General features: G+C 43.4%; 1 protein-coding gene across 3 annotated transcripts in view; it reads right to left on the bottom strand.

Annotated features, from left to right (window-relative positions):
• Positions 1-27,168, bottom strand: part of ppargc1b (peroxisome proliferator-activated receptor gamma, coactivator 1 beta) — a 49,483-nt gene that overhangs the window by 10,406 nt on the left and 11,909 nt on the right. For all 3 annotated transcript variants that reach the window (XM_036568493.1, XM_036568494.1, XM_036568495.1), the window contains exons 2-5: positions 8,432-8,617; positions 6,644-6,850; positions 3,473-3,586; positions 705-1,647 (exon numbers count right to left, since the gene is read on the bottom strand). In XM_036568493.1, coding sequence (XP_036424386.1) covers positions 705-1,647; positions 3,473-3,586; positions 6,644-6,850; positions 8,432-8,617 — 1,450 coding nt within the window. The remainder of the gene's footprint in view (positions 1-704; positions 1,648-3,472; positions 3,587-6,643; positions 6,851-8,431; positions 8,618-27,168) is intronic.

Genomic DNA, 27,168 nt, shown 5'->3' with positions numbered 1-27,168 from the left:
TTTGAATATGAACCATTTAAAAAGGAGCCGGTCCACCTTCAATAACAGCCTCTACTCTTCTGGGAAAGCTTTACACTAGATGTTGGAACGTGATTGCATGGATTCTGATTCCCTTGAACCGCAAGAGCATTAGCGAGGTCAAGCAATGGTGCTCAAATGCAACCCAAAGATGTTCAAGGGTGCTTCATTACTCCAGACACATTTCCACTCGACAGTCAAATGCCACGGAGCTTTGCACCACTTAGTATTGCACATGGTGACCTTGGGCTTGCGTGTGTGTTCCAGAGTGTCAACGCTTTTTTATGGAGGCTGCATGCATGCAACTTAACACCTGTGTCAGCAATGGATAAGTTTTAAATAGCCCTATTCTTTAATAGTGTCTGTACACTTTTGGACAAATGCACTCTTAAAACAGAAAGGTTTCTAAATAGTTCTTGGATTGGATGTATGCTCCTGGGAAAATAAACTAAAAAAGTTTCAGTTTATAAAGAACCAGCCATTTAGGGAACTAAAAGTGGTTCTGCTATGACATCACTCCACAGAACCCTTTCTCGCACCTTTATTTTTAAGTGCTGTGTACTAAACTATGCAGGACAGGGGTACTTCAGAACCAGGACTGAGAACTGGAAATCTGTGGAGAGGGTGAGAAATGGAACATCTCAATCAAACTTTTTGACCAATAAGTAAGGTTACTGGTCCCTTACCGTCAGTACAGCAGGGGTTAGGGGTTTCGGGGGTCTTCTGGGGGTTCATCTTCTGGGTGCTGTCATCAGCAGGATACGCAGGAAGATGTTTGACTGAGCTCTCCTCCTCTTCGCTGGAGTGTCCAGCGGGCTCTGAGCGGCTCGGTCGTGGCTTTTTGGCATAACGGCTGGGAAAGGAGGCCAGGCGGCGGGAGCGGCGAACGGAAAATGAACCCTCCTCCTCGGGCTCTGGGCTTTTGGGCCGTTTGCTGGCAAGCCCCTGCGAGCCCTCGCTGCTAGACTCTTTGGGCTCGACTTTGGGCCGTAGAGGGGCTGCGGCAGCCCCTCTGCTGTGGCTGTAGGGTGGGCTGTGCAGTCTGTAAGGCTTGCTCACGTCAAAGGAGGTTACAGCCTCCAGCAGCTCCTTGAGCAGCGAATGGGCTTTGATTTCCCTTCTGCGGGCGAAGGGGTTTCTGGACTTGGTTCCATTGTTGTTGGCTGCAGGTGGGATGGGTTGGGCAGCAGGTTTGGGGCAATTGGAAGGTCCATTGCGGGGGGCTGGGGGGTTATCAGCCTTGGCCCTGCGCGCCTCGCGCTCTTTGCGGTCCCAGCTGGCCTGCTTGCGTGTGGGCAGACAGTATGTGTGCATGTATTTGATCAGCTCCACCACTGAGTGCAGCTCCTTCTCGGAGGTGAACTGAGGCTTGGGCGGCTCAGGGCACACTGTGCTCTCCACCTCGCTGCTGGATCCCGACTCTTCCTCTTCTTCCTCCTCCTCCTCAGAGTCACTGTCCTCTTCCTCATCCTCCTCTTCATCTTCCTCTTCTTCCTCGGTGTCGGCCGAGGGTGTCTCCTCAGTCTCAGCCTCCTGGGTGGTGGTCAGGTGGCGGTGCAGTTCAGTGCAGAGACGGCCTGCAGGCCTGACCACTCTTGGCTTTCTGTCTGCTGGACACATCCTCTCACTCTGCAGAAAAAGACAGGGAAGAAATTGGTTAGATTCAATGACATAAAAGTAGCCAGCTATGGAAACTTAACCACTTCAATGTCCAAGCCTTTATTGGCAGGGCCAGGCTCCCATTCCTCAGTCCTATAGCTTAAGAATAACAATAAGCTTTAGGATGGAATAAGCATGTGCATTTAAGCAGTTAACCACTTAAACTCTATGCTTATTATTCGGTTATCATTACTGTGGCAAATTATCCAGTAAGTACTATAATTTGGCAGCCAATCAGAAGCATATCCAATCATCAGCTATTTTTTTTGGCATACCTCTTTTACCTTTAATATTGAATATTTGCACAAATGGCATAACTGAAAGCTGCACTTGTGCTGAATCAAAAGACACAGAGATCACCAAAGTGTAAAATATTGTTGAGTAACAGTAAAAATATTTTTAAGCTTAGTGCTCAAATGGTTAATGGATGCAGTCCACAATGAATGTATTATCTGAATGAAAAAAAAAGAAAAATCACTTCACAATATTTTAGTAGGAGCATTCACGTTTGCCCATACCGGCAGAATCATTTTTAGCAACTTAGTAAGCCAACTCATCCTCTCAGTCTTCAAACTATCAAAATAATTAAATTACACTAAGAGTTATTCTGCACCCCATTGTGGTGTCTGCCATGTGCTGGAATTACAGTGACAAATGTGCCAAGGTTGGGAGGAGGCTATGAGGAGCAAGATGGTGAAACAGGCTTTATGTAAGCTCCCGGTTTGAGGCAGGACTGCCCTTTAGCCCGCTGGGGGCCGTGGCTTTGCTGTGACAGATGGCCACAGTCAGCGCTAATGCCGTGCTCGCCTTGCCCGCACAACAATAAGCCAAAGCATGGAGACATGGCGTGACATTCTGCATCTCTAAAAACCCTGTTCTTCAGCTCAATCTTCAGATGCAGGCATTAGCATGATGGTGACAATATGCTGCTACAGTGTCTGCACTGAAGCTGCATCTGCCAGATGCCTTTTTAAGTCATGTGTAAAGTTTTGTCCACCATGCCTTGCTGCATGTTCAGCTGGGAGGTCTTTTAGGAGGTGAACAGGCTAGGCTTGGCTCTAAGGCTGCAATGATAAGTGCAATAATTAGTTCACAATGTTGATTATGTGAAAATCCAATTTCTCTTGCATTTTTAAATAATGTTTAAAGCAATTTGAAAACATTTTTACAAAATATATCATTCACTAACCAGTCCATAACGTAAATACACAGTCTGTTTTGAATTTATTGGATCTATGATGTTATAAGAACCTACTCATTTACATATATTCACCTGTTCAGCCCACAGCAGGTTAGCCCTGCCCATTCATACTGGTAGATGTTTGAGCTCTGAGTGCTTTTTAAATGAGGCACGATACATGACAATCAGAACAGAGCTCATTTATCTTTTAACAGTCTTAAGATTACAGTAAAACTAAGCAATAAAGAGAGGTTGGAAAATAATCATGTAAAAATAAATTATGACCATTTTCAGTACATACACCAACATATTTATTACAAGAGGTAAAAAATAAAATACAAGAAAAATGTAGGATACAGGCCTTCAAAAGCAAAAGCGCTCTATACTGCTGTGTAATTTTAATGTGCATGTGGTCAGATTGCAGTACACTACAGGAAGTGTTGGGGTGATTTGGCTTCTATTGTTTCCTTCTGTGCAGCTTTGAAGAGGCACAGTGATGACAGCAAAGTAAAAAAAATTGCAAAAAGCATAATGGTTCAATTGTTTGATGAATTTAATTGGACCAAACAATAGTTAACATATTAATAGATTCTAAAAAATTCTAAAAGTAGTCACCTTCAGGACGGGCCGGGCAGGCCTGTAGTGCTGCGTCTTGCGGAGCGCACTGCTCTCTCTGTGTGAGTCCAGACCCACAGGCACATTTGGGGGCGACAGCAGGAGCTTTTTCAGCTGTGGATGGAGGGAGAAAGCAAGAGAGACAGACATAGAGAGAGAGAGAGAGAGAGGGAAGGAGAGAGAAGGGGACAACTAATTAGCAGGCATGCCACTCAGTACATCCACACAACACAACATCAACACATGGAGCGTTCACTGCCTGATTCCTACCAAACAAGCCGGCATCATAAACACAGCATCAAAATGCAAGGAGGCACGGAGGTGGGAAAATGATATCAAACAGCAATGTTAATGCCGAGCTCCACTGGGCATCCAGAGCATTTGAGCTGCTGTGTGTTGGAGGAATTTTTTATGTTTTTTTTTTTTCCTATTTCATCACTGAAATATAACACTGCATATGAATCAACATCTGACACAAATCTGTTCATGGCAGCAATCCCCTCTGAGCGGCCCTAGCATGGGAGCGAAGGAAGAAAAACACAGGAGAGAGGGGTGGAATGCAGGTTAACAACCGCTCACTTTCTGAATGAGTATAGCCTGGGATCTGGGATGCTGAAAAAAGGTATGATGAAACCAACAGGGGGAAAAAACAACCCCCGTGCTGCCCGAGTTGCCGTAGCTGCGGTAAGTGCGCCAGTTTGGCAGCTTTGCCCGCGATGCCTCTCAGGGCCCATTGAAGGAAGCAAAGGGGCACCAGGGGCTTCCATCGCACCATACAAAACGCTACCGGCACGGCATGGCCATCTACGCCATGAAAACATGCGCCCGGCTCTCTCTCCCCACGCTACCCCCCCATCCTCAATGCACCCCTTGTTCCTAAAAGAGACTGGCCTCATTGAGGGGGTCGAGCTACACTTATGGCTCAGGCCAGCAGAGGGCGCACTAAACCCTGCTACACCTACAAAGGCAAAACAAGCCCTAAAGCTGTCTGGGAAGCAATCCATGAGAATACAGAGGAAAGCTCCATTAGCTGTATCAGTAGTTCCCTATGAAAATGAAATGCATTCACAGACTACAAAAATATAAAAAGAGTACATTGTAATATATTTTCAGCATATTGCTTTTTTATATGGGCTTCCCAACCCTTGCTTTCCATGTTTTACTGTTTTCTTCCAAGGTTCAGTTCAGAAAGGGATTGTTAATTAACTGATTAGTTGGATCAGGTGTTTTAGAGCAGGGAAAATGCCAAAATATAAATGGCAGTGAGGTATAAGCTTTATGATTGAACCAACAGAAATACATCTGTCTGGAGGAGTAATGCTAGACATGGTGGAGCATCCGTTTTGCATTTTTATGATATTCATAAAAATAATCCTCCGTCTTTCAGGCTAGAATTTGGAAACGAATCATGAAAGTCTAAGAGGGAAAATAAACACTGATGGTAGTTGCTGTGCAATATGAGCTCGTATTAGAATTATCACTGTTGTATGCAAGGATATGATTTACTGCTTGTATTAAAAATGTTGCAAACAAATTGAGTTCCATATATTTTGCCTTAATCGTGCATTTTAAACTGCCAGGCCCATATTATAACTAACTTAAAGGTCCACTTCATTTATATTTAAAATTTCATGCTGTTAAACAGCGACTTCATAATTCATGAGGCGGCTCTACTGTTACATCCCTAAATGGCACCATTTAATAACAATATATGCATTCTGGGTGCTGAATTCAGTTTTCAAACCTATTAGTCAAACAAGAACACAGAATAACATGAATGTTGCTAATATTGTATGCTAAAGTAATGTACTTTAAAATAATACCATTTGCAGGTAGCAGAACAGTCAGAGTGTCCCTTTAAGACAATGATACAGGCAATTTCTACCAGTTTAAGAACAGGCTCCCTCTCCCCTAGGCTTCTCTTACTTAAGGTACTTTGCTCCGATTTCCATCCTGTAATTTAGTCCAATTTTGTTCGAGACCAAATAGTGGCAGAGGTACCAGGCATTCAGTTAGCCGCTTTCATTGAGGCAACAATAAGACCTTTGTAACCTCCAACAAAGCGAGTCCTCTTTAGGCCTTTTAATAAAGTCTGAATCCAGCGGTTGATTTGGACTCCTACTTTGTGAAATTAAGCCTTTATGTTGGCTTCAATGAAACGACAGGCAATAAAGCAGCAAATGTAGCAGGTATTCTACTGTGAGATCATAATTCATTTAATGGACTGAAAAAAAATGTTCTTAATGTTGCTCGGCAGAGTGTAACATCATGCTGATTCAAAGACACAGAAATGGAACAGAAACAAAATGGGTCCGGAGAGCTTCTTAATGCACTCGAAGCCGACAGGCAGGCTGGAGTAGGCTGTAGGGAGCAGTTAGAAAAAGAAAAAAACATGTTTTTTTTTCCTGGAAGTGACATTTTACAGAAAGGACAGTGGAGCCTCTCACAAACAGGTGTGAAAACTGTAGAGGGGATTGGATCAAGAAGAAAGAGAGAGGGTGTGAGTGGGAAAGAGATTGAGAGAAAGGAGGAAATGGGGTGGGATGGAAAGAGTGTAGAGGTGCACGATATATCAGTGGCCAATGCAGTATTCACTGAAAAATGGGAAAATATACTTGGAATTACAATTGATAAATACAAATGATATATACTGACATATTTTTGGCTTGTACATGCACTGTAGCATGCATTTACTAGGTGCTTTCAACTCATTCAAATAGATGGCAAAGTGGATAACCCACATATTGAAGACTAGAGGTTCACTGTTATTAAATAATATCAATTTTTGCAATAATTGTCATGTCCAACTTCAGCTATGCCACGCCATCAATCTTCAGAGTATTAATCTGTCCTGTGCTCACTGCACTTGATATATAAATATATCGGTGCATCCCTAACACACAGAGAGAGAGAGAGAGAGAGAGAGAGAGAGAGAGAGAGACAGGAAAAGAAAGAAAAGGAGAGAGAGAGTCTACAGACTACAGCAGTAAGTTGTGGCTGTGCTCCGACTCCCTGCCTGTGAAGAGGATTCTTATTAGAAATGGTTGCTAAAGAGAATTGAAAAGCCCAAAATGAGAAAAATTCAGACCTGTTTTTGCCTATCATACCCATGCTGAGGGGTAGTCAGAGGCCCATCCAAATCCACCTTAAACAGGAAGGAAGGGTTCTTACTAGAGACGTGTCTTCAGTCTCTGGGCTCAACGAGCCTAGGAATGGCTCACTGTCCAATGGGAGGTCATCTTCCTCCTCTGCCTCTTCCTCCTCCTCAGGGTCTTCCCCCAGCGAGGGGAACACAGACAGCCCCCCCACCCCGTCCTCCACCATGCTGTCCAGGCTGTCTGTGAGAGCAGCGAGCAGTGCCGCATTCTCCTCTTCTATCTGTAGGGGGCATAAGAGACAGGGCAAGTGTAAGTGAGCTGGTGATGACCTCTAAAGATCCATAGAGACTTGTCCATCTGCACATTCTGCTTGAGAGACAGCGCGGCTATCTTATCACCATGGACCGGATCAATCCCAAGGTCAGGTGACCCCTGGCTTGCTAAGTGTTTGCTGCTAAAATCCTCTTTTGAATTAAATTTGCGTCTCTGCAGCTAATGATTTAGTGTTCCCTGGACCTGTCCCATGGAACTATACTCTCTTTTACATATGGAGCTCCAGTCATGCCCAGATTGCATGCTACGGTGGGTCGTTCCACAGGAAACAATGAGGTTTCATCTTACAGAGGTTTTGTCCCACCTGAAGGTTAATTGAACTTGGCTTGGAGATCAATGGCTTCCCTAGTATCTCAAAATAAACCTCTATAGGGATCTTCTCTGCTCAGTGCCTAAAAAAAATCAATTGCAGCACAGAATTACATGAAGTGATGAGTAAATTAGCACTGGATACAACAAATGTAGGATCAATCAGCGTCGGCAGAAATAGATGTGCATCTGAACACAACCTCCGCCATCATACATTTGAGATAGTACCATCCAAAGTTTCACTACTTGGGTTCAGATCTCATTTCAACTACATTAAACCCAATCAAGCTCTATTAGATTCTAGGATCAATGACAATAAGCCTAATTGAGCACTATTAGTTACTCATATTAACTACACTAAACCCAATCAAGCTCCATTAGATTCTTATAGCAACAACACTAAGCCCAATCAAGCTCTATTAGATTCTTATATCAGCTACACTAAGCCCAATCAAGCTCTATTAGATTCTTATATCAGCTACACTAAACCCAATCAAGCTCTATTAGATTCTTATATCAGCTACACTAAACCCAATCAAGCTCTATTAGATTCTTATATCAGCTACACTAAACCCAATCAAGCTCTATTAGATTCTTATATCAGCTACACTAAGCCCAATCAAGCTCTATTAGATTCTTATATCAGCTACACTAAACCCAATCAAGCTCTATTAGATTCTTATATCAGCTACACTAAACCCAATCAAGCTCTATTAGATTCTTATATCAGCTACACTAAACCCAATCAAGCTCTATTAGATTCTTATATCAGCTACACTAAACCCAATCAAGCTCTATTAGATTCTTATATCAGCTACACTAAACCCAATCAAGCTCTATTAGATTCTTATATCAGTTACACTAAACCCAACTGAGCTCTATTAGATTCTTATATCAGTTACACTAAACCCAACTGAGCTCTATTAGATTCTTATATCAGTTACACTAAACCCAACTGAGCTCTATTAGATTCTTATATCAGCTACACTAAACCCAATCAAGCTCTATTAGATTCTTATATCAGTTACACTAAGCCCAACTGAGCTCTATTAGATTCTTATATCAGCTACACTATGCCCAATTAAGCTCAACTTGCTTCTAATATCAACCACAACAAGGCCAGTCAAGCTCCTTCCGGTGGGAATAGCTATGAAATGTGCTAAGATTAGATTAGAGCTTTCCGATTATTGGCTGGAGGATGGACAGTGTGGGGTCTGACCTCAAAAAGTTCGGGGTCCCCTGCGCTGTACTGGATGGAGGGAGGGGAGCTGTCTGACTGGTCATTGCACCAGTGCAGCTCACTGAGGCAGTTCACTGAGTCAAAGTCGCTGGCATCCAGCTGAGAGAGGTCAAAGTCGGGAAAGTCGGTGTCCAGGCGGTCCGAGCAGACCTCCTCCTCCCCATACTGAGAAAGAGACACAGAAAGACAGAAAGAGAGAGAATCAGTAAGGTCACAGGCCTACATCAAAAGCACTTTTCCCCTTAGGACCATATCTAATAATACAGCTCAGCCTTTGAATGCTAAGAGGAATCAATAGGCAGGCCCTGTGGTGAGTAAACTGCACCACTTTTGCCTTGAGTAACGGCTATGCTGTGGGTATCATCAGCGCTGAAGAGTCATATGAGTCAGCCCGCTCTCTCAGCACAACTTCATTACCGCTAATGAAGCGAGTGTTGTACCACTAAAACATGCCTTCGAAATTAGCCAAGCGGCACTTCCACAAGAAAACCGCACCACACGCAGGGCTGGTAAATGCAGAAAAAGGCAAGGCTGTGTGCGCATGTGTTTGCGCATGTTTGTATGTGTGCATGAGCATAAGTACTGTGAGAAGGGAAGTGCTTCAAACCCCAAGGGGTGGACGAGAAAAACCACACATCTCCTCGCACTGTATCCTGGTGTGTACAGTAGATGTTTTGCTGGCCTTACTTCCATCATACAAGCCGTTCTCTGTGATGGTGGACTAAACCTGCTACCACTTTTCCTTACTGGAGGTCAATGCATGAATATTCTATAGGGCCACTCGGATGCATTCTTGATAAGCTCTTGCACTACACTGACTCCTCTCTGTTTCACAAGGCCGACCACAGAGCAAATCCAATTCCGTTCAGTTCGCTGAACTAGCCCTGGTCAAGTGGTTAGGAAGTCAAAAAGAGGCACTCAGTGTTAGTGTCCTCTCACCAGTGGCACTCTCTTGAAAATGCAGTGAGTATTGTGGAATCAATAGACACTACTGAGCAAAGATTAAATAAGGCTGTGTCTTATTGGGGGAAACTTGGTACAGTTTACTTACAGATATCTTTTTTCCTGTAACAAAGTAGCATAATGCATTACAGTTACTGACTTAGGAAGAATTACGTTAAGTAAACAATATTAATTATGTGTGATGCATTTAATGCTGCACTATATAAGATTTTTTGTTAAAATTGAGAGACGTAGCCTTACTGAGTCAACAAAAAAAACAAGGTAAAACGTGGTGTCCGTGAGCTGCTGCATCGCTGTCATGTCAGATTTTTTCAACCCACCTCCTGCCTATTGTGTGCAATTACACATTTCCACCAGAGAGGTCTCCAAATCCCCAAATCTTACATAGAGCAGCTTTGATTATCCGTGCCTGTACTTGTACACAATATGCATGCGCGTGCTACCTGTAACAGCTGACTGCACATCTTTGTGAATGTGAGCAAAGCAGTGTGAGCACAGGAAGCATCTAATCATGATGATGTGAAACTGATGGATAAACTTTTTTTTGTGGCGAGTTTCAAGGTTTTCCAACAGCATAAGCTATTCGTAATTTTATTCAAGCATAACTGACCATGTCTTGTTTAAAAGTTAAGACAGTGACAGAGCTTATGAATGATGACTGGCTATTTCTAAGAACTACTGAGTAGTTCTTTCCAGTTGGAACAGATTTGTGGGTTTTAGATAGTAATGCAGAAGTACTTTTTCCAGGATGTAATAAGACAAATAATAACCTATATAATAACTATACCACGCTGGTCTGTTATCGCACATACTTGTGGCTTGTCCCTTTAATCTTATCATCATTATCAAACTGTCGCTGCCATCCATTGGTATGGTTGATCTTCACTCTGATTGAACCTGACACCAGTGCAACGAGCTGATACAGCTAATAATATTTTGAGATGCAGCTGTGGTATTGTAGCATGTCCAGATCAACGTCTGTAATTAATGATAATAATGAGGGAGACAGGCCTGTGGTCCCAGTCACTGAGCATCGTGGAAGCCCTGATTGTGAGAGCGTGTGTGAGGCGGATGCATGTGGGGCAGATGCAGTATCCACAGGCTCCATACACGCTTGCACACACAAACCCTCGCTGCTGCTGCAGCTTTTAGCACTCTCCTCACATCCTCCTCACGTGCCCCTGAGTCATCCCTCCCCCCTCCACACACACACACCTCCACATATCCCCCTACCCTTATCCCCAGCTCACGGGAGTGGCCGAGCCCCAGCTAATCAATCTCAACATACCCTCAGCGCCTAACATTTCCACACGCCTTTGTCTTTTTTTTGACCTTTTTTCCCCCTTTCCTCTTTCTCTGTCTTCCTCTCTCTCTCTCGCCCTCCTCGCTCTACCTGTTATGGACAGCCTCAATAACAATCAATAAAAAGCTCCTTGGGCTCTGAAGGTTTAAGGTCACTTCGCCGAGCATGCACATGCACGGTACCACATGCACGCATATACAAACCTGCACACGCTGGAAATTCAAAGCGTCTCAGTGTTCTGCATTTTAGAGGTGTCTCCTGCATATCAGACAAGCTAGCATAAGCCATGTGTCACAGGAGAGCTAGCTGCCGAGGTGTGACTCACATACCAACAGCCGAGCCTGACCTTATTTGTGGAAGCTGTGGATTCCCACCCATTCTGCCCATTACTGATACACTAAGAAGTTGATAAAGTCACTGTATCACCCCAGTAACCGGACAGGCTTTGTGACTTTGACCAGACAAGCTGATCACGTTTAAAGGCATGACAATTCAGCTCAGGTTGAGCCATGTAATTCATATAACTAAAGTCAAACGCATGCACAGACTAAGCATTCACAAATGCACATTACTAAAAGATATAAACCCATTTTAAAGATAAATTCCACAAATTTTTCAAAATTTCTGCATATATAAATCGGGAAGATGTGGTTTGATATGAAATTCTCCATTTCAGAGCAACTTACCAAGTCAGAATTATATAGAGGTGCACTGTAGAAAATAAGACCAACTCAGATTTCTTTCCAGTGATGTTGATAGGAACCAGACGTCTGCAGCATTTAATGCCTCTAAAAGCTACCTAACAGAAAGTGGAATTAAATGAAGTTATATGTGATGGTAACAAATATGTTGCCTGATACCTGAGACATTGTTTTATGATAGTCTTGAGCTGCGATTTTAGCCTAAAAATGTTCTTAAAAGTCCATATATGAATAGAAGATACATGTAGGGCACTGTAAGACAAAATAGATTTCCCACAATTTTACCATTATCAACACAGTTCAGTGGTTATTTTGTAAATAAATTGGCTATATTCATGTTGTAGACAACACGACCTCTGGTTTCTATCACCACTATAAAGAAATCAGAGTCCGTAAGTTCCTCAGTAAAGCACCATTTCACAACAGATCACTCTAAGTTTGTTTACATCTTAACATTTGAATTTGGAAAAAAGGAGGAATTGAACTTTAAACCTTAATATTTATATTTACTGCCAATTCCTCCTTGTTCTTCTTTGCTGCTTAGTCATAGGTTTATAGAAAATGGGATTCAAAATTAGATGTCGTAAAGGAGGAGTGCTTTGGATGATTGACAAAAATAATGAATTACTTATCATCTCTAATGATGACCTTTAGCTCTTGCCCTAACAGAAAAGGGAAAATGTCGAACCCATCTGTGTTTTGTCATTAACATTTAGAGTCTGAGGTCGTGAAACGCTACCAGTTAGTGAGGGCTTCTGTTAAGTGTGTACACTAAGCAATACTCGTTTGAAGGGCATCAAGATAAAGGACATGAAGACAACCTGCCATATGACCTGTGAGGACATTTGCACTCATGTCAGCTATACTGCCCTTTAAGTAAAGTCAATGTGCACCAAATTCATTGACCACAATGAGCTCCAGCACTCCAACACACTACCATACAAGGTCAAACCACTGAAGAAGGACACAGAGTGGCAATGTCACTGGATAGCCAGCCACAGGACATCAACAGAAAAGGAGGCCGACCTGAACATTCAGAAGGTGCCATAACAGAGACAAGAAAAAATAGTCACTTGAGACAAGTTTTTCAGCACAAACAGCTCATCAAACACCACGAACAGCTTCATATACACTAAAAAGCCCTGAGGACCTCTTGCTTTTAGGATTCCTGTCACTGAAGAAATTAAAAGAAAAGAAAAGCACTGATTGACTAAATCTATGAACCGTTCATTCATCTCCTGCTCCTGTGAGTTAATAGGCTCTTATCTGGGTGCCCTGTTCCCTTTGAGCCTGCTGCTATCTGAGGTATGTTATATATAGCCGTTATCCTTGGTCTTATGACTGGCTCTTACACAAGCTGCTTGTGACGGGCCAGGCTTTAAATGTTGCCCATGCCAAATGCAGATGGGCCAAGCCTGAGTGCCTCTCCCTCACACACATACACGCACACTCAACCCTCCCACTCACAAAGCCCTCCAGCTTACTCTCAGACATGTCCTGCCGCTACTGCTAAATGGATTCCCTCTCAGCCCGCTCCAGAAAAAGCCGGCTCTGTACCGGCCAGCCAGACCGGACAGGAAGATTTCTACAGCTCTTCCTCAGGAGCAAGACATTTCCAGGAGGTACTTGTCCAAGGGCCATGCGGGGCCAGCCAATGTTCCAGCAGCAAAGCCGCAAGGTGGTGCGCATCCTGTCCATCAACTTCCCCCTAACCGCATGACCTCTGACCACATGACAGCAAACAAAGAAAAGATGTGAGCCTGTCTTAAGCACTGGCAACTCTGGCCAATGCATTTCTATTGGACAAAACCTCAAATTGGCGGCACATCCCATTACCTGCTTTAAGTGAGAGCTAAGTGATTAAATTTGCTCTTCTCGGGTAGTTTCTGAAGGAGCTCTCCACCGCAGCCATGAAAAGAGGTCTAAATTAACTGCAGATGGTTGGAAGTAGGGCAGTTAAAGGAAGATCTGGGGCATCCATGTACAGTGGAGGAGCAATCTTGTCTGTCATAGTGTTGAGTAAGATTGATAAAAAGCCTAAATAGTGAAACCCCAAAGATTTGCTGGCTTCTTTGAGATCCCTTCTATCCAAACCAGATACTGACAGGCCATCACACTACTTTTAATCTCCCTTTCAAATATGTCTACTATTGAACATATTGACCTAGTCAGGCAGTTCCAAAGTAGTACATTTCCAAACATTCCAGGAAAAAACAGTTCTGCAATTTTTGGCACAGTGATTCAGATCCATGTGTTGCAGCTAAACAGTTAACTTGTCAAATCCTTGTCTTTCCTCCTTATATTTGTCTTTATTCAGGACTGCTGACTTCCATTGTTCACCTGTTCTACAAGATTGTGGAGATTGCAAATGGATTAGGGCAACTCAGTGGTGTTTGGGCTGGTTGCCTTTACTGACCTCGGTTCACCCCATGGCGCAGATCATTCAGCCCCACAGACTGTCATAATACTATAAGAAACAGATGTCTACCACACCAAATCTAACTCTCTAACCTTCTTCCAACTCTCAAATACTTCCTGAGTAGTGCTGTTGATTGAGAGAGAGAGACTCTGAAAGACATTTCAGTATCAATGTTGACAAATCTGGCATGTGAGATCTAAGAAGTCCAGTTTTAATCCTGCTTAATTGTTGTCAGATTAGCAGTCAAACTAAGTCTGCATCTTCCAGGTTGAGAAGCGTACTGAGTATGAGTGAAGGACATGAACTGTGGCTTGAGGGGGCACGGGAGGGAGGGTGTCAAGATGGACGATGGCCGAGCCCTAGTGCCCTCAAATATACCAGGACGGTAATAGGATCTGATTAGAAAGGATTCATCTCTTAGAAAAAGGACCTTTGACAGACGATAGAAGTCACTCAAGACCTCACATTTGGACAAGAAAAAGAGAACGCAGGCTGCAGAATAAAGAGGAATGGATTAGAATGAGTGGCCATCTCCACATTCATTCATGAATTTTAAATCCCCAAAGTCTCCTTACGATTCTGATTAACTAGTAATTCAACCACTGATCTGGTACGAGGGAACGCTCTTTACTGATCTGACTCCCAAGAGGACACAGTCAGTGAGGCATCCTGAGCCAAGAGCTGGAAGCGAACCAATTTGGCTCTATTTTATTCCATTCTCTGCTTCTAAGCTCTACACAACCGCAATCACTACATCCTTCCTGTCGCATGTCTAAGGCATGATAGTCCTTACTGCAGTCTAATTATTTTAAACAAATTTGACAATCTACAGACACTTCAGACATGTTTTTAAGTGGATAACAAGATTTAGCGAAATAATGAAGGCCAGTCTAAAGATTACAAAGGTTAATGAGAACAGAATCCAGCTTCACAGGAAAGTAGGTTTTCAGCCGTAGCAAAAGTTTGAGAGAGGGGCTATGAAGGGCCACAGTGAAGTGCCTTTTATTAAGTTACTGCAGAGATTAACGCCAACCCCCCCGACATGACTCATTGTAAAATCTGGAGACAAGTCCAGTGAAGGTGTTGCGACCTCAATTTTGACTTAGCTGAAGTTATTACATCTTTACAATGTTCAAGCCCAGACGGCCTTTCAGTTCAGCGAAAACCCATAGCCCTGTCCGTTTGGTCTCTATGCAGGCCTAATAAACACTCCAGCTTTCACCTATCTCATATATCAGCTCAGAGACCAGGCGACATTAGTCATATACTGATAATATCTAATTAATTAGGAGTCATTACGTTATCTTTTGAGGTGTGAAGATCATGAGAAAGACATCACTAGATAACAGACAACTGGAGAAGTCGCCAAAGTCCTTTGGAGAAAGAAAACAGCAATGCATCAGCAATCCAGTCATGAGGCTACAGCGAAAAAGCAAGCAGCCTTCTTTCTACAGGCCCCTAATGCATGGAGCATTCAGGGAAGTGCTGAGGGTAAATCCCCAGAGGATGTTCTTAAATGCATAACATGCAATCTCACTGGCATTACCTCCACTGCCCTTACGTCTAATTAATTTAGGATTATGCCTGCTTATCTAAAAATAACTCCTTTTGTTGTGGACCCTGTCAATAGGAGTGATCTCTCTCACACAGATCCTCCTTTTCAATGTGTTAAATATTTATTCTGAGAGAAGATTTCTAGGAGAGGTGTTAATACTAAAGGTCACTTGAGGAGTATATATTAGATGGGAAAAGAATGTCAGCAACTGTTATTAATTCATAATTCCCCTCACGCTCGTCAAGGGCTTGGTTCTCATCATATCTAAGAAGCAGTCTGTCAAGGCCTATCAATCTCCTTCATGGGCCAAATCTGTCCACAGAACCAGCCAAAGAGCAAGCCAGACATGTTAGCTAACAAGATGACGAAGGCAGCACCGCAGAAAAGACAACAATGAGCAGAAAAGTGTGTTTTCTTGTCTTTTTCTGAGAACCAATTACAGGCAAAATGCCATTCTTGTTTGTTGGCATAGTGAGCTGTGGATAAAAAAGATCAGGGCAACAGTGTCAGACAGCTTGCTGCTGTGCTATGAAATGCATCACGTGTGAACACTATTTTTAAATCGCCACCAAGAGTAGTTTCAGTTATCTAACAGGTCTACTGCAGTAAACGTCTAAAGGAACAACAGAGGTTGTAGTATTCTATTTCTGTTTTAAAGCTGCACTATGTAAGATTTTTTTGGCTAAAACTGAAAAAAGTAGCCTTACTGAGTCACTCGTAATCATCAGACTAATCTGTCCAGGGAGGGTCCGAAGCACAACTAATATTACCAAATGTACTTCTGCACATTGTGTGCAATTACACATTGCCACCAGAGAGGTCTCCAAATCCCCACATCTTACATAGTGTGGCTTTAAGTGCTATTACTAACAAGAATCCTTTCAGTGCTTTAAATAGCGCATTCGGTCATTTTGAAACACAGCATCCCAAGGTCACTGGGATAAGGAAACGGAATATGCAGGCAGCAGCAAGCACATGAGAGTACAGAAATAAGACCAAGCGCCGGCAGTCAGTGTTGGCCTGCAGATTACTTAAAGACACAGGAGATGAAGAATCAGCGGGAGATCCAAAAGGTTGTCAGCACTCCTGAGCTTCCCAGGCCAGATCTGTTTCAGCGGAGCAGCACTAGAGCACTTCTCCAGTTTCAGAGCCCCATGTAAGATTGCTGGCTGGCCTCTGCACGTCACATGCTTCTTGCACAACCCTGCAGCACAATGTGGCCGTTCTGGCGCACAAGCTGCAGCCCAAGTCCCACATTATCACTATTGGGGGCCCGCAGCTCCTAGGAGGTGCTGAGGTAATTGTACCTGCTGCAGTCACGACTACAGTGGAGGGGGAGTTGCAGGACAACGCAGGCGCTGTCTCCGGGCAGAAACAAGGCTGCCGTCTCTAAGGAGACTCAAACGGTCTGAGAAGAACGCCTCAGCTGCACCAATCTAAAATTGTGAGTAATGTTATGATGAATCAAAGCGAGAAATTTAAATGTGGCAAAACTGTAGCAGGGAACTCATCTGGCTAAATTAGTGGCTGAGTCGTTCGTATTACATCCACAGACTGTTCTGGCTGGAAGGAACAAGTTCTGCTCTGCCTGATGGAAGAAGTTACAGTGGATAGATGGCCCAGGAAGTGAAATGAGCTGCGTCACATTGGAGTGACTGCAAACAGATCCCAAGTCACAACAGCCAAGGAAGATGGCATCAGCCCAGCTTGGTCTAATTCACATGCTGGATTCAGTGTCTGTCTGCCCGCTCGCTCTTTGACAACAAGGATGGCAGTAATTAAATCAAAACGCTTTTGTTACTGGCTCCCCTTAAGCGGTCAGGCAGAAGGCACTGTTTTTTCTGAAATGACCACTCTCCAGCGAGCTGAGAATAAAATACACCTGAGGGTGCAGTGTCCTTGTGCTGTGCTCTATGAGCCACATCCTAGCATCCTCAGATGGGGTTGGAGGTGGGTACAGCATATGCTCAGCCCAGCATAAAGAACCAAGAATAAAGCAAGAAAAAACTACAGTGTTGTGTCTTATAGAGACTGGCAGGGACAATGACAGCAGCTGACTACTCATAATTTTTGCGGCCCAGGCAGTGTAAGATCGGGGCAGTTGGATTAGAGACCCCAATTTCCATCTGTTGCCCAGGTCACGGTGTCCGGAGTTTATCAGCCTTAACCGCCCCTTCTATAGTCAAAGATTACCACAAGGGGTCAGTAGAGCCTCCAAACTTCCTGCAATAAACAGAGCCTAACCTCTACAGAGCCCTGTAGGTCATGCATTCCTTGATATGATGAGTATTAAGAGCAGTTACTATATATAAATGCCAAGTGTTTATAGACTACATCAACCTGCATGCGATGTCAAAAGGGGGACCATAGGTCATGGACAGAAGCACTTTCTCATGGGTCTCCGCTAAAGCCTGTCCATCAGAAAGAGTTAAGCTCTAATTCTCAGTCTAATTCTTCCTTAGACTTGCCTATTCAAACAGAACATAAACTGTTGTCTATATATGGCAAAAACCTCTACTGCAGTGGTATTATGGTTTGAATCCAGTCATCCCTAAGGGGAATGCTACAGTGCCGTGAACATTAGTAACCAGTTGCAGTCACGCTAAACTCTTCTCTGAGGATATTTTAGATGAGGGAATGCCAGAAAGTGAGGGATTTGCCATAAGAAAAACAGTCATGCACAGAGTCAAGGCCACCATCATTTGTCTTCAACTTAAGGTTCTCTGGTTATTCAACAGTAGCCAAGAAATCGAGGCACACAATATTCCCGTTTCTATTTTAGGGGTGCTTTGAGAGAACAGGGTTTGTTTTGAAACACGAGAATCAGCTGAAGTGCCGAACTGACCTTTGCTTAGAGAAAGGTTGAAAGGACAGCACTCGGACACAGCTGTTCAAGTTTCATGCAAAGTTGAGTGGCAGCGGTTTACTGCAGGAGACATTTAGAACTGCGGATACTAAAATACTAGCCGTGCCACATGCCACGACTGCAAATAAAACATACAACTGTGTCTATGAACATGTAACACACAGGCTATTTTGACACTTCTTGCATAGTATAGTGATCTCTGAGAGCCAAGCATGGAAGAAGTGCTCCAGGAGTTTTGAATATGGAATTCGTATTTCAGAAGATTGCTTCAAATTACAAGACAGGTCAAAATGTTGCAGTGCCCCTAACACATGACCCCTGGAAGAGTTCAGAATAGCTTGTGAAAATCTCTCCATCCCCTGCCAAGAGTAATGTCACAGACACCTCTCCTCGTGCATTTGATGAAGAAACGTAGCCTTTACCCTGAATATCTATCTCTGCTCCATAAAGACCCAACGTTTATCACAAGCTTGAGTGATATTTCTGAGTCAGCACTGTTTTAGGTCTTGGGGCAAATCGTGAGTGGTCCACGGGACGGTTCTGGCTTTCTGGGTGAGCTCTGAAGCAGGGAGATGACTCACCCTGAATTCCTAATGTTCAAACAGAAGGCAGTGCCATCTGCCAGGCCTCATCTTCAAGCCATTGCTGTGGAGAGTGTAACTGTAGGGCGTTTCAACATAAAATGTAACCAAGTCGAGTAGAGTTTCCTGGCCTTTTCACACCCTTCATTTCCCGCTTTGTCTAGAAGCCCATATTTATCAGCCCCTTTTTTGTGCTAGGACTCTTCTTCTTCTCCAGTAATGATTAGGTTCAAATATCATGGCCACCAACAGTTTTAGTGTCCTATGTTATTTAAAGAGAGCTTACCCTGCTCAGAATGGCAGCGATGCCAGCCATTTGTCAGCCATTTGGAAAGGGTGAGCAGTCACAACAACCTGTATTTGGCTCTTAATGAATCCTGCCAGGATAAGCCATTGGTTAAGGTCATTAGGACTAATTAAGGTAGGGGCGATTTCTTTTCCACGTCAGTTTCCCACCCAGGCTATGGAGGGAGCTGTCATGTCAAGGACATCGCAGCAGCTTAGACCATGTGCTGAGCGCAAAGCCTAGACAGTTGGAGGGAACTGAAGGTCATGGCAGAGTTGCTGCATTGCTGGGAATTAGCCCATAGGAGTATCAGTGGCTCCTTCCCATTTTTGTTGCACAAGGTGAAATGACACATTTCTCCAACCGAGACCCCCCTTGGTGGTGCAAGGCTAATCGCTTTCTTAAAGCCACCTCAAATCCATTTGTACATTCCTTTCTTTTACACAGCATGATCTAAAATGCTACACAGGTCTGTTAACCTGACATCTTTGTTCTGTTGAGAAGAAGTGTTGCCAAATGAAAGAAAATCTCAGACCCCATTCACTACCTTCAACTTCCTATTCGGTACATATATAGTAACTCCATTTCTTGAATTTAAAATAAAAACTGAGCATGACTAAAGATGAAATTGTCTACTTTGCCACATTTTACCTTCACTGTTACTGGAAGGCCCAAAGGTCAGTTAAAAGATGTAGCAAACACTCTTCTCTCAGAGCACAGGCAGCCGCAGACAATGCTAAGATTTATTTGCATCCCTTATATTTACCAAAGCTGCAGCAGACGCTGGACACTGAAACAGTCTACTCCCATTCCTAGAGATCCAAGCTGCCCAGTAAGCAGAGTGTGATCAGACACTCCTCAGAGCATTTACACTCAGCCTGTTCAACCATGGCAGTTCAAAGCCACAATCATTTCAAGGGAATAAACTGTTCTTTTTGACAAATTGTTATTAATTCCCCTCTTGGCATCTGACCAAGACAAATCCTGTTCCTGTGCATGCACTGCTGCATTTCTGGAGGCATTTAGGCCTACAGTGTGGGGTCTGTCATTTTCATTCATTTCATTACTGCTATTGATAGCGGTTATTATTCACCAGTTCTATCAGTCACATTTGGCTATCCCAGTTTTCTCATTAAACAACCTCTTTAATGAGTCTCTAGAGCATTTAAACCTAACAACAACCACAATAACAACGTTAATAAGTACCAATAGCTTTTGAGGCTTAGATTAAGCCTTGTGCATCAAAAGCCACTCTGCATCACGTAGACGTTAGACTGTTGGTTTGCCACCTGTTCGGTCTCCTCCGTGTGGGTTGGTGAAGATCGGATGTGTGTCCCACGTCCCAGGACTACCTGTGGGGTAAATCCCAGCACCCTCCGCACTCCCTGAAAGGTCAGGCCTTTTTGGTGCAAATATCAGGAGCTCCATCATGGGACATGCAGGGTAACAGGGTAACTCCCCAAATCTCTCTGCATGGTCCTGAGATCAGTTGCAGCACTTGAGAAGGAGCACCTGCCCTCAACTGCCCCAAACTACTCAACTACATTTTTAAGTCTGTTCCGGGAAGGATCGAATTAATGTCATCTCATACTCTAGTAGCACCCATTAATAATAAAGACTGGAACAGCAGGGGAATGGCTGCATGTTTCAATTCATTTAAAACTGTTTCTTGAACCCTTAGCAACTACAAGCAACTGCTAAGTAACTGAAGTGGTTCAGAGAAAGCTTACGCTGATTATATGCATCTAACATATGTTTTAGCGTTTTGCTAAAGTTTAATATTTATGAGAAATAACTGATCCCTACCACATTCCATGTACCACCTCAGTTCAGGATTTAGTGCACTTCTAAATGAAGTACACTGGATTGTTGACGACACTCAGGCCAGCCTGCTACATCTTCAATAACAAAACACTAACAAAACCATTTCATCCTGTCAGTCAAGGCTGGCTGTTTATAAAAACCGCATTAATGGAAACACAAACACACAGTAAGGTTTTCAGGTTTGAGCCCCCACAAAATCATTATTAGAGCACAGTGCCCCTTAGGATCAGTGATGCACCACGTTCACACAATGAAGGCACCTCTCAGGACTTCTAATGCAGCACTAATGTACGGCTAAGCTGTAAAATGAAAACAAGACCGGCAAATATCTTCCATTCATCATAGCAGAGATTTAATTAGATGTGGTGTGAATCATTAGCTTCACTCTCTCCTGCGGAGTTGTTCTCTGACTAGTTCATTACGCTCGTGTCCAGTGAGCAATGCGAAAATACAGGAGCGACCTGTTTATCTGTGACTCTAACTCCACTGAACACCGCTCAACAATAATACAGAGACAAGGAGAGAAAAACTTGTAATTGGCTTTAATCGTGGGCTTCGAGCTTCTTTGGCAGCCTTTCAATCTGGATAGTCTGGCTGTACTGTAGTGTGAAGTGTAACTAAGACCTCCTATGTGGAACACCCTCAACTCGCCAAAGCACCTTGACCATTCATTGTCTGACAGTTTTTCAATGAGGTTTTGTGCAGGCAGCTATAGAAATGCTTTTGGTTGTTGCTGAGAAACTGGAACCCCACGCCAAGCCTGATGACAGATTTACAGAGTCAGTGAATAAAGATTAAGAGTGTGGCCAACTGAGCATAAAATAATTACACATGAGCTACCAACAACGCGTACCTCTTAATCATGTGAGTTTAATTCATTAAGAATGTTAGCGGGGTTGCTAAGGAAATACGCAAACGTCAGGGCACTATTAATGCACTGCTGTGGTAACTCAGGAAACCATTACACTTCTTTTGGCCTGTAAGGCTGAAATCTGTTCTGTAGTGTCTCTTCTCAAATTGGCAGATGGGCATAGGGTCTGTGAAACACGCTTCATACACTGTTTGACCACCGCCAGACCAACTGGACTGTGGCATGGAGAAGCGCTGCTTGCTTCAGCAGTCAAACAAACGCTGCATCTTTTGACTGTCACCTTGAATAATTTCAGCAAAGCAAAAAAAGGCTCAAGACTGCACCCATGTCCTCAGCCGACCCGTGCACGTGACTGAAGCGCCAACCAAGCGAAAGAGAAAGTGTGATAGAGAGAGAGAGAGAGAGAGAGATGAACGGCAGGACAGTGAGAAAAACACACAAACGCACACTGCAAAAATTCTGCCATCTTAAAGGATGAGGGGCGAGGGCCTAAGAGATGGAGAGAAAAAGAAATGGTGCTTGTTTTTTTTCCTCTTTTAAACTAGAGTGCAGTCTCTGAGTGCAGCTGAGTACCATTGGAAGGTGCATCACGTTTGTTCTTTCACAGCTCACTGCTCCTGCTGCCTGGCCTTTCCTCCCTCTTCAGCAGCACTAACTCACTGTTCCCATCCTCCTTTCTTGCCTCTGTATCACAGCCACAGCCATGTGCCTATATGTGGAGAACGTGTTTAACAGGCAGCTATTTCCCATGGCACCCTCAGACGTACACCTGCCTCACAGAGGCTTCAGGCTCACTGTAGGACTGAACCGCTACCCCAGCCAAAATCTGCTGACGTGCACAAGGTGGCAAGGGCACAGCACACCTCAGCTCAAACACTGATGAGAGTCGCCATACAAAGCTGCACCGCCATTCCTCCTCAAGGTGACTGAAAAGCTAAGAAAGTGGTCCTCGTCCCACAAGGCCTCGTACAACTGCATGACCCAGATTCGCTGTTTGGGAATCCTGCAGATGTATCACCTTTTCTTTACTTAGAAATCGCAGTTATTGCCAGCGATAACGAAAACATGTTGTAATTTGATATTTTTTGTCACTCATAGCTCATTGAAACAAGTGGAGAAAGTCTGTTGAAAGTGCATGTTCAAAACGTTCAAACAATAGCATATTTATTTCGAAGTTTTGGTCACCTTCCTGTACTCCAATAGCAACATCACTGGCGAATTTTGACAGCAATCAGACAAATATTTCTCAAAGTTCACCCTGAAGACTGTTGTGATTGCTGAACTGTATGCATAACTCACAGAATTCAAACATATATTACATTCATTATTCTCTTCATGCCAAATATGGCACTATTTTGAAGACTGTAAAAAATTCATAGCATGCTATACAGGCCAAAGTACAGCCTTCACACGATGGGAATCATTATAACTAAGACTCCACAAATAAACAATGACAGAAGTCCCCCAAATAAATTATAAATACAGTCTCCCATTTTTGGATGCTTTTAAGCAAAGATTCATCAAAATGTAATGATGTTATGTGAATAAAATGAGCCAATGTCATGTGAATAAATTACATTTCAATGTTATCGAGCTGATACTTAGTAGTAGAAGACGTAAAAACGTGCCACATTTGCCACAGCCTCTTTTCACTGATGATATTTATGTATTTTTATCAATTTGTACAGTACAAACAACACAAAATTATACTGAACTGTGTGTAACTTATTTACCAGACTGTTACAATCAGCCCCTCAGTGTGTTACACTAAATCCTGCCCCAGGGCTAAGTTTCATTAGCATTAAGTAACATTTGCCCTCTTTCTGAACTGTTCATTAATGGTATGTGCTAGAAACAAAGTTTAAGGTTTCAATTGTTGCAGAGAAGTGTAGGCTCCTTGTACAAAAATAATTAATCTTGCTCAAATATTTGTAAAATTATTCAGCAAAAAATAAAATGTGTTATGTCCCACTCTTCCCTAATTCCCTAACTATGTAATTCGTTGCGTAATTATGTAAATATATGTAAATAGTATAGCTAAAATACTCATTTTTAATACTCATTTTAGCCCACAGTTTGAAACATAATCAAACACTTCAGTTCTGACTGTTATACCCTGTGATTCTGTACATTTAATACGCTTTCCATCACCTCCTCCACACGCCACTGAAAATCTGATTAATATCCACATAAAGGTTCACCTGAAACACTGTATTACTTGACTTAGAAGAATGGATTGAAAATGCTCAGACAGCCCTCGAAGGCATTCAAAGTAACAGAAAAAAGCCTTTCAGCTCGTTGTCAAAGTCTGAACTTCAGCTACACCATGCATAATGACTCTCTAATTGCCATGTACATAAATGATAAAGCAACTTAAAATATTAGTTTCATGAATTATTTATCTTAAAGTCAAATTTAATTCATTCCTCTGTGTAACTATGACCACTCATTAGCCCTGATTACTCTATTGCAGTTATCTTTTTGTTACTGATGCAATTAATTAGCTGAAGTGCTCTTCCAAGCCTTCAGGCAAACAGATATCCTCGTCCCGCTCCAGTGCTATTTCATACCTTTCTATTCATGACCGCCTCCCCCAAAAGCCAGGGGTAAAGGCCATGCCTTTGCCTGTCCCCGAGCTGGAATTGAGTGACTTAAGTGAAGGCTTTGCCTGCTGTAAGCACAGAAAGACCCTCATCCAATCCACAGTACCAACCTTTAGCATGCTCTTATCAAATGTCTTAGTGGGAAATGACCGCTCCATGCTTGTTATATCAAGGGCAAATGTAGTACACGAACTTGCCTAATGTAGCGTTGCTCTATTTGTAGAATTTAAAACTGTGACAAAGACCATGTATTTGAAAAATCATTCACATGTGCCAATTATTCAGCTATTTATTACTTGCTTTCACTTTCTAGCCTCAGTTTATTCATGCCCTGAGGGACTTTGCCTGTGTTGTATGGATATCTTCAAAGTCAGAAACTGCAGCAATAAATTCTGCGCCATAGTGTCGTCTGCACTTTCTGATCTCCAAAACACAAAGGTCCGTATTAGGGCTCTTCAGACAGGCAAACGTACTGTAGATAACGGTGGAGCAGAGTGCATACACAAACACTCTCGCTCCCCTTCTCCCACACACACACACAAACAGCAATGAGCGTGAGTGCCCGGGGTGTTATAAATCCAAGGGGAGCCATCTTTGGAGAGTGTTGCGAGGTCACGGCAGATGCCGTTCCCTCTTCCCGCGTGCTTCCTTTTTATGACTGTCAAGGTCTGTTCCATTGACAGGCAGCATGAGCCATAATTCTGCCCAACCACCCACTCCCTGGCTGCAACAAGCCTTGTCACTCACACAATGGCTAATCCCTCCCAATCCATAACTGCCGTTTTGGGGATCCCAGTGTCTGTCTCAAATCAGTACTTATTAGCCAAGAGCTGTAATTACTAACATTTCGTTCTCCGTGAACTAAGTCTTCAGGCTCGGTTTCTGCTCATGATTATGCAGCTTCCCCTGTCTCTGCGTGGGAAACGATCACATGTCTGTTATCCTTGCCTCCGCACAACTCAGAAGCCTCAGTCACGTGAGCCCTCGTACACATGCTGGCTACCCACTCGCTAGGACTGCATTTCAAATTGACATGCGAGAAATGGTCCAAACGGTACACCCCCCTGTGCTGGTGTGCTGCCCGAAAATTGCAAACATCAAACAGCTTCGAGGGAGCCACTAGCCGATGGCCAGTCTCCGTCTGGAGCTTTTGCCAATGTAATCAGTGCAGGGACGTCCTTGAGAGGCAGACATACACACTGCCTCTGTGACACATCATCACCACTCTACCGACCCATCCCTCACCTCCCTCACCAGCGCAGACATCAACCAAAATCTGCTAAAGCACTACCTGCCCAACACCCATACAACAGCAGACCCTGTGCTTCCCACAGTGGTGTACCACAATCCTCCGGCGGTCGGACACTCGGTCAACATGTAAACAAATCCGCTGAAGATTTACACCGAGCTAGTGTGGCTGACTTACAGCCACGAGACTCCAAACCTAGGCTACAGTGATTCCTGCCTGCGGCGTCTGGGATGACTGATAAGGGAGGAGCGGGGATGCCAGCTGACAATCTGCCTGCTTCAGGAGGCATCTGACAGCCATCGTGGCTGCATTCGCTCCTTTTTTTGCCCAAGTGCCTGACATTTGGGCTCTTTTCATTATAGAGATGCACTGCCTGCAACGCCAGACACATCCGAGGGGAGTGTGGAGAAGACAGGGCCGCCTGTCGTCCCACTCACCTTAAACGACTCTGCCACACAAAAACACTTCCACTGGGGCTAAAAGATGTACAGCAAAATCAGCAGTTAAATTTAAGCCTGCGGAGCCGGCAGTACTCACATTTAACTCCAGCAGTCCTGCTGTGATTTAGCTGCAAGGACAAGGTAGACAAAACATGTATTATTAATGCATCAAATACAGTCGTGTGCAAAATGTTGGGCGCCCCTGGTCAAATGATATTGTCTTGTTGATGTTCTAAGTGAGGAAAAGTACATCCTGTACAGAGAACACACTTCTGCACATTTTTATGCACAATTGCTGTTTATTTGTTGAATTTAACATATGGATAAAACATAATTACACACAATTTGTTTTTTTTCCAATATGTTTAACTTAGCAAATAGTTAGTAAATAGAAATTGTCCACAAAATTAGCAGATACAGACGCCTGTAAAGGATGTGTTCACTCATTTTCACTCAGAAAATCAACAAAATATGTGAAATGACTTTTGCATACGGCCATAAATCAAGGCAGAGGCTGGTAGAGAGTGTGGTTTTTGAAATGACCCGTTTCGTATTATTGTTTAAAGTCACCGAAAGGGCAGGTGGGAGTCAGTCAAAATAGCAGTTGTAAAGGAAGATTAACCAAATGTGAGCAGATAACTAGCGCTTAGGGCTTAAGCCCTAGCTGCTCACCGGGTTAGGAAATGTTAGGAATTACACTACTGTTTACCTGACTTGGCCTCCACTCTGTCATTATCCTCTCAGGCAACAAAAAACCACAGAGCTTCACTAAATGCTCTGTAAATTGAAGGAAGAGGGTACGGTGCAGAATGCAAATCTTAATCTGATAGGGATATTTTTGTCACTTATAAACAAAACAGGAAAAAAGGGAACATGCAGAAGCATCATGTGCTTGAGCGTCAAACTCAAAACCCTCTGCTCCCATGTGCGCTCCTTTTCCTCCCTACAGAAACGATGGGAAGAGATTAGCGCAGCACACTTGTTTACACAGTAGAATAACCCTGTTGAAGCAGCGGCAACTATGAGAATCATGTCACAGATCTGTGTGGTCGCGC

The sequence above is a fragment of the Colossoma macropomum genome, unplaced genomic scaffold (assembly GCF_904425465.1).
Source record: "Colossoma macropomum unplaced genomic scaffold, Colossoma_macropomum, whole genome shotgun sequence".
Taxonomy (NCBI): domain Eukaryota; kingdom Metazoa; phylum Chordata; class Actinopteri; order Characiformes; family Serrasalmidae; genus Colossoma; species Colossoma macropomum.
The sequence above is the reverse complement of the archived record's forward strand: the minus strand, read 5'-3'. Positions and strand labels throughout refer to the sequence as shown.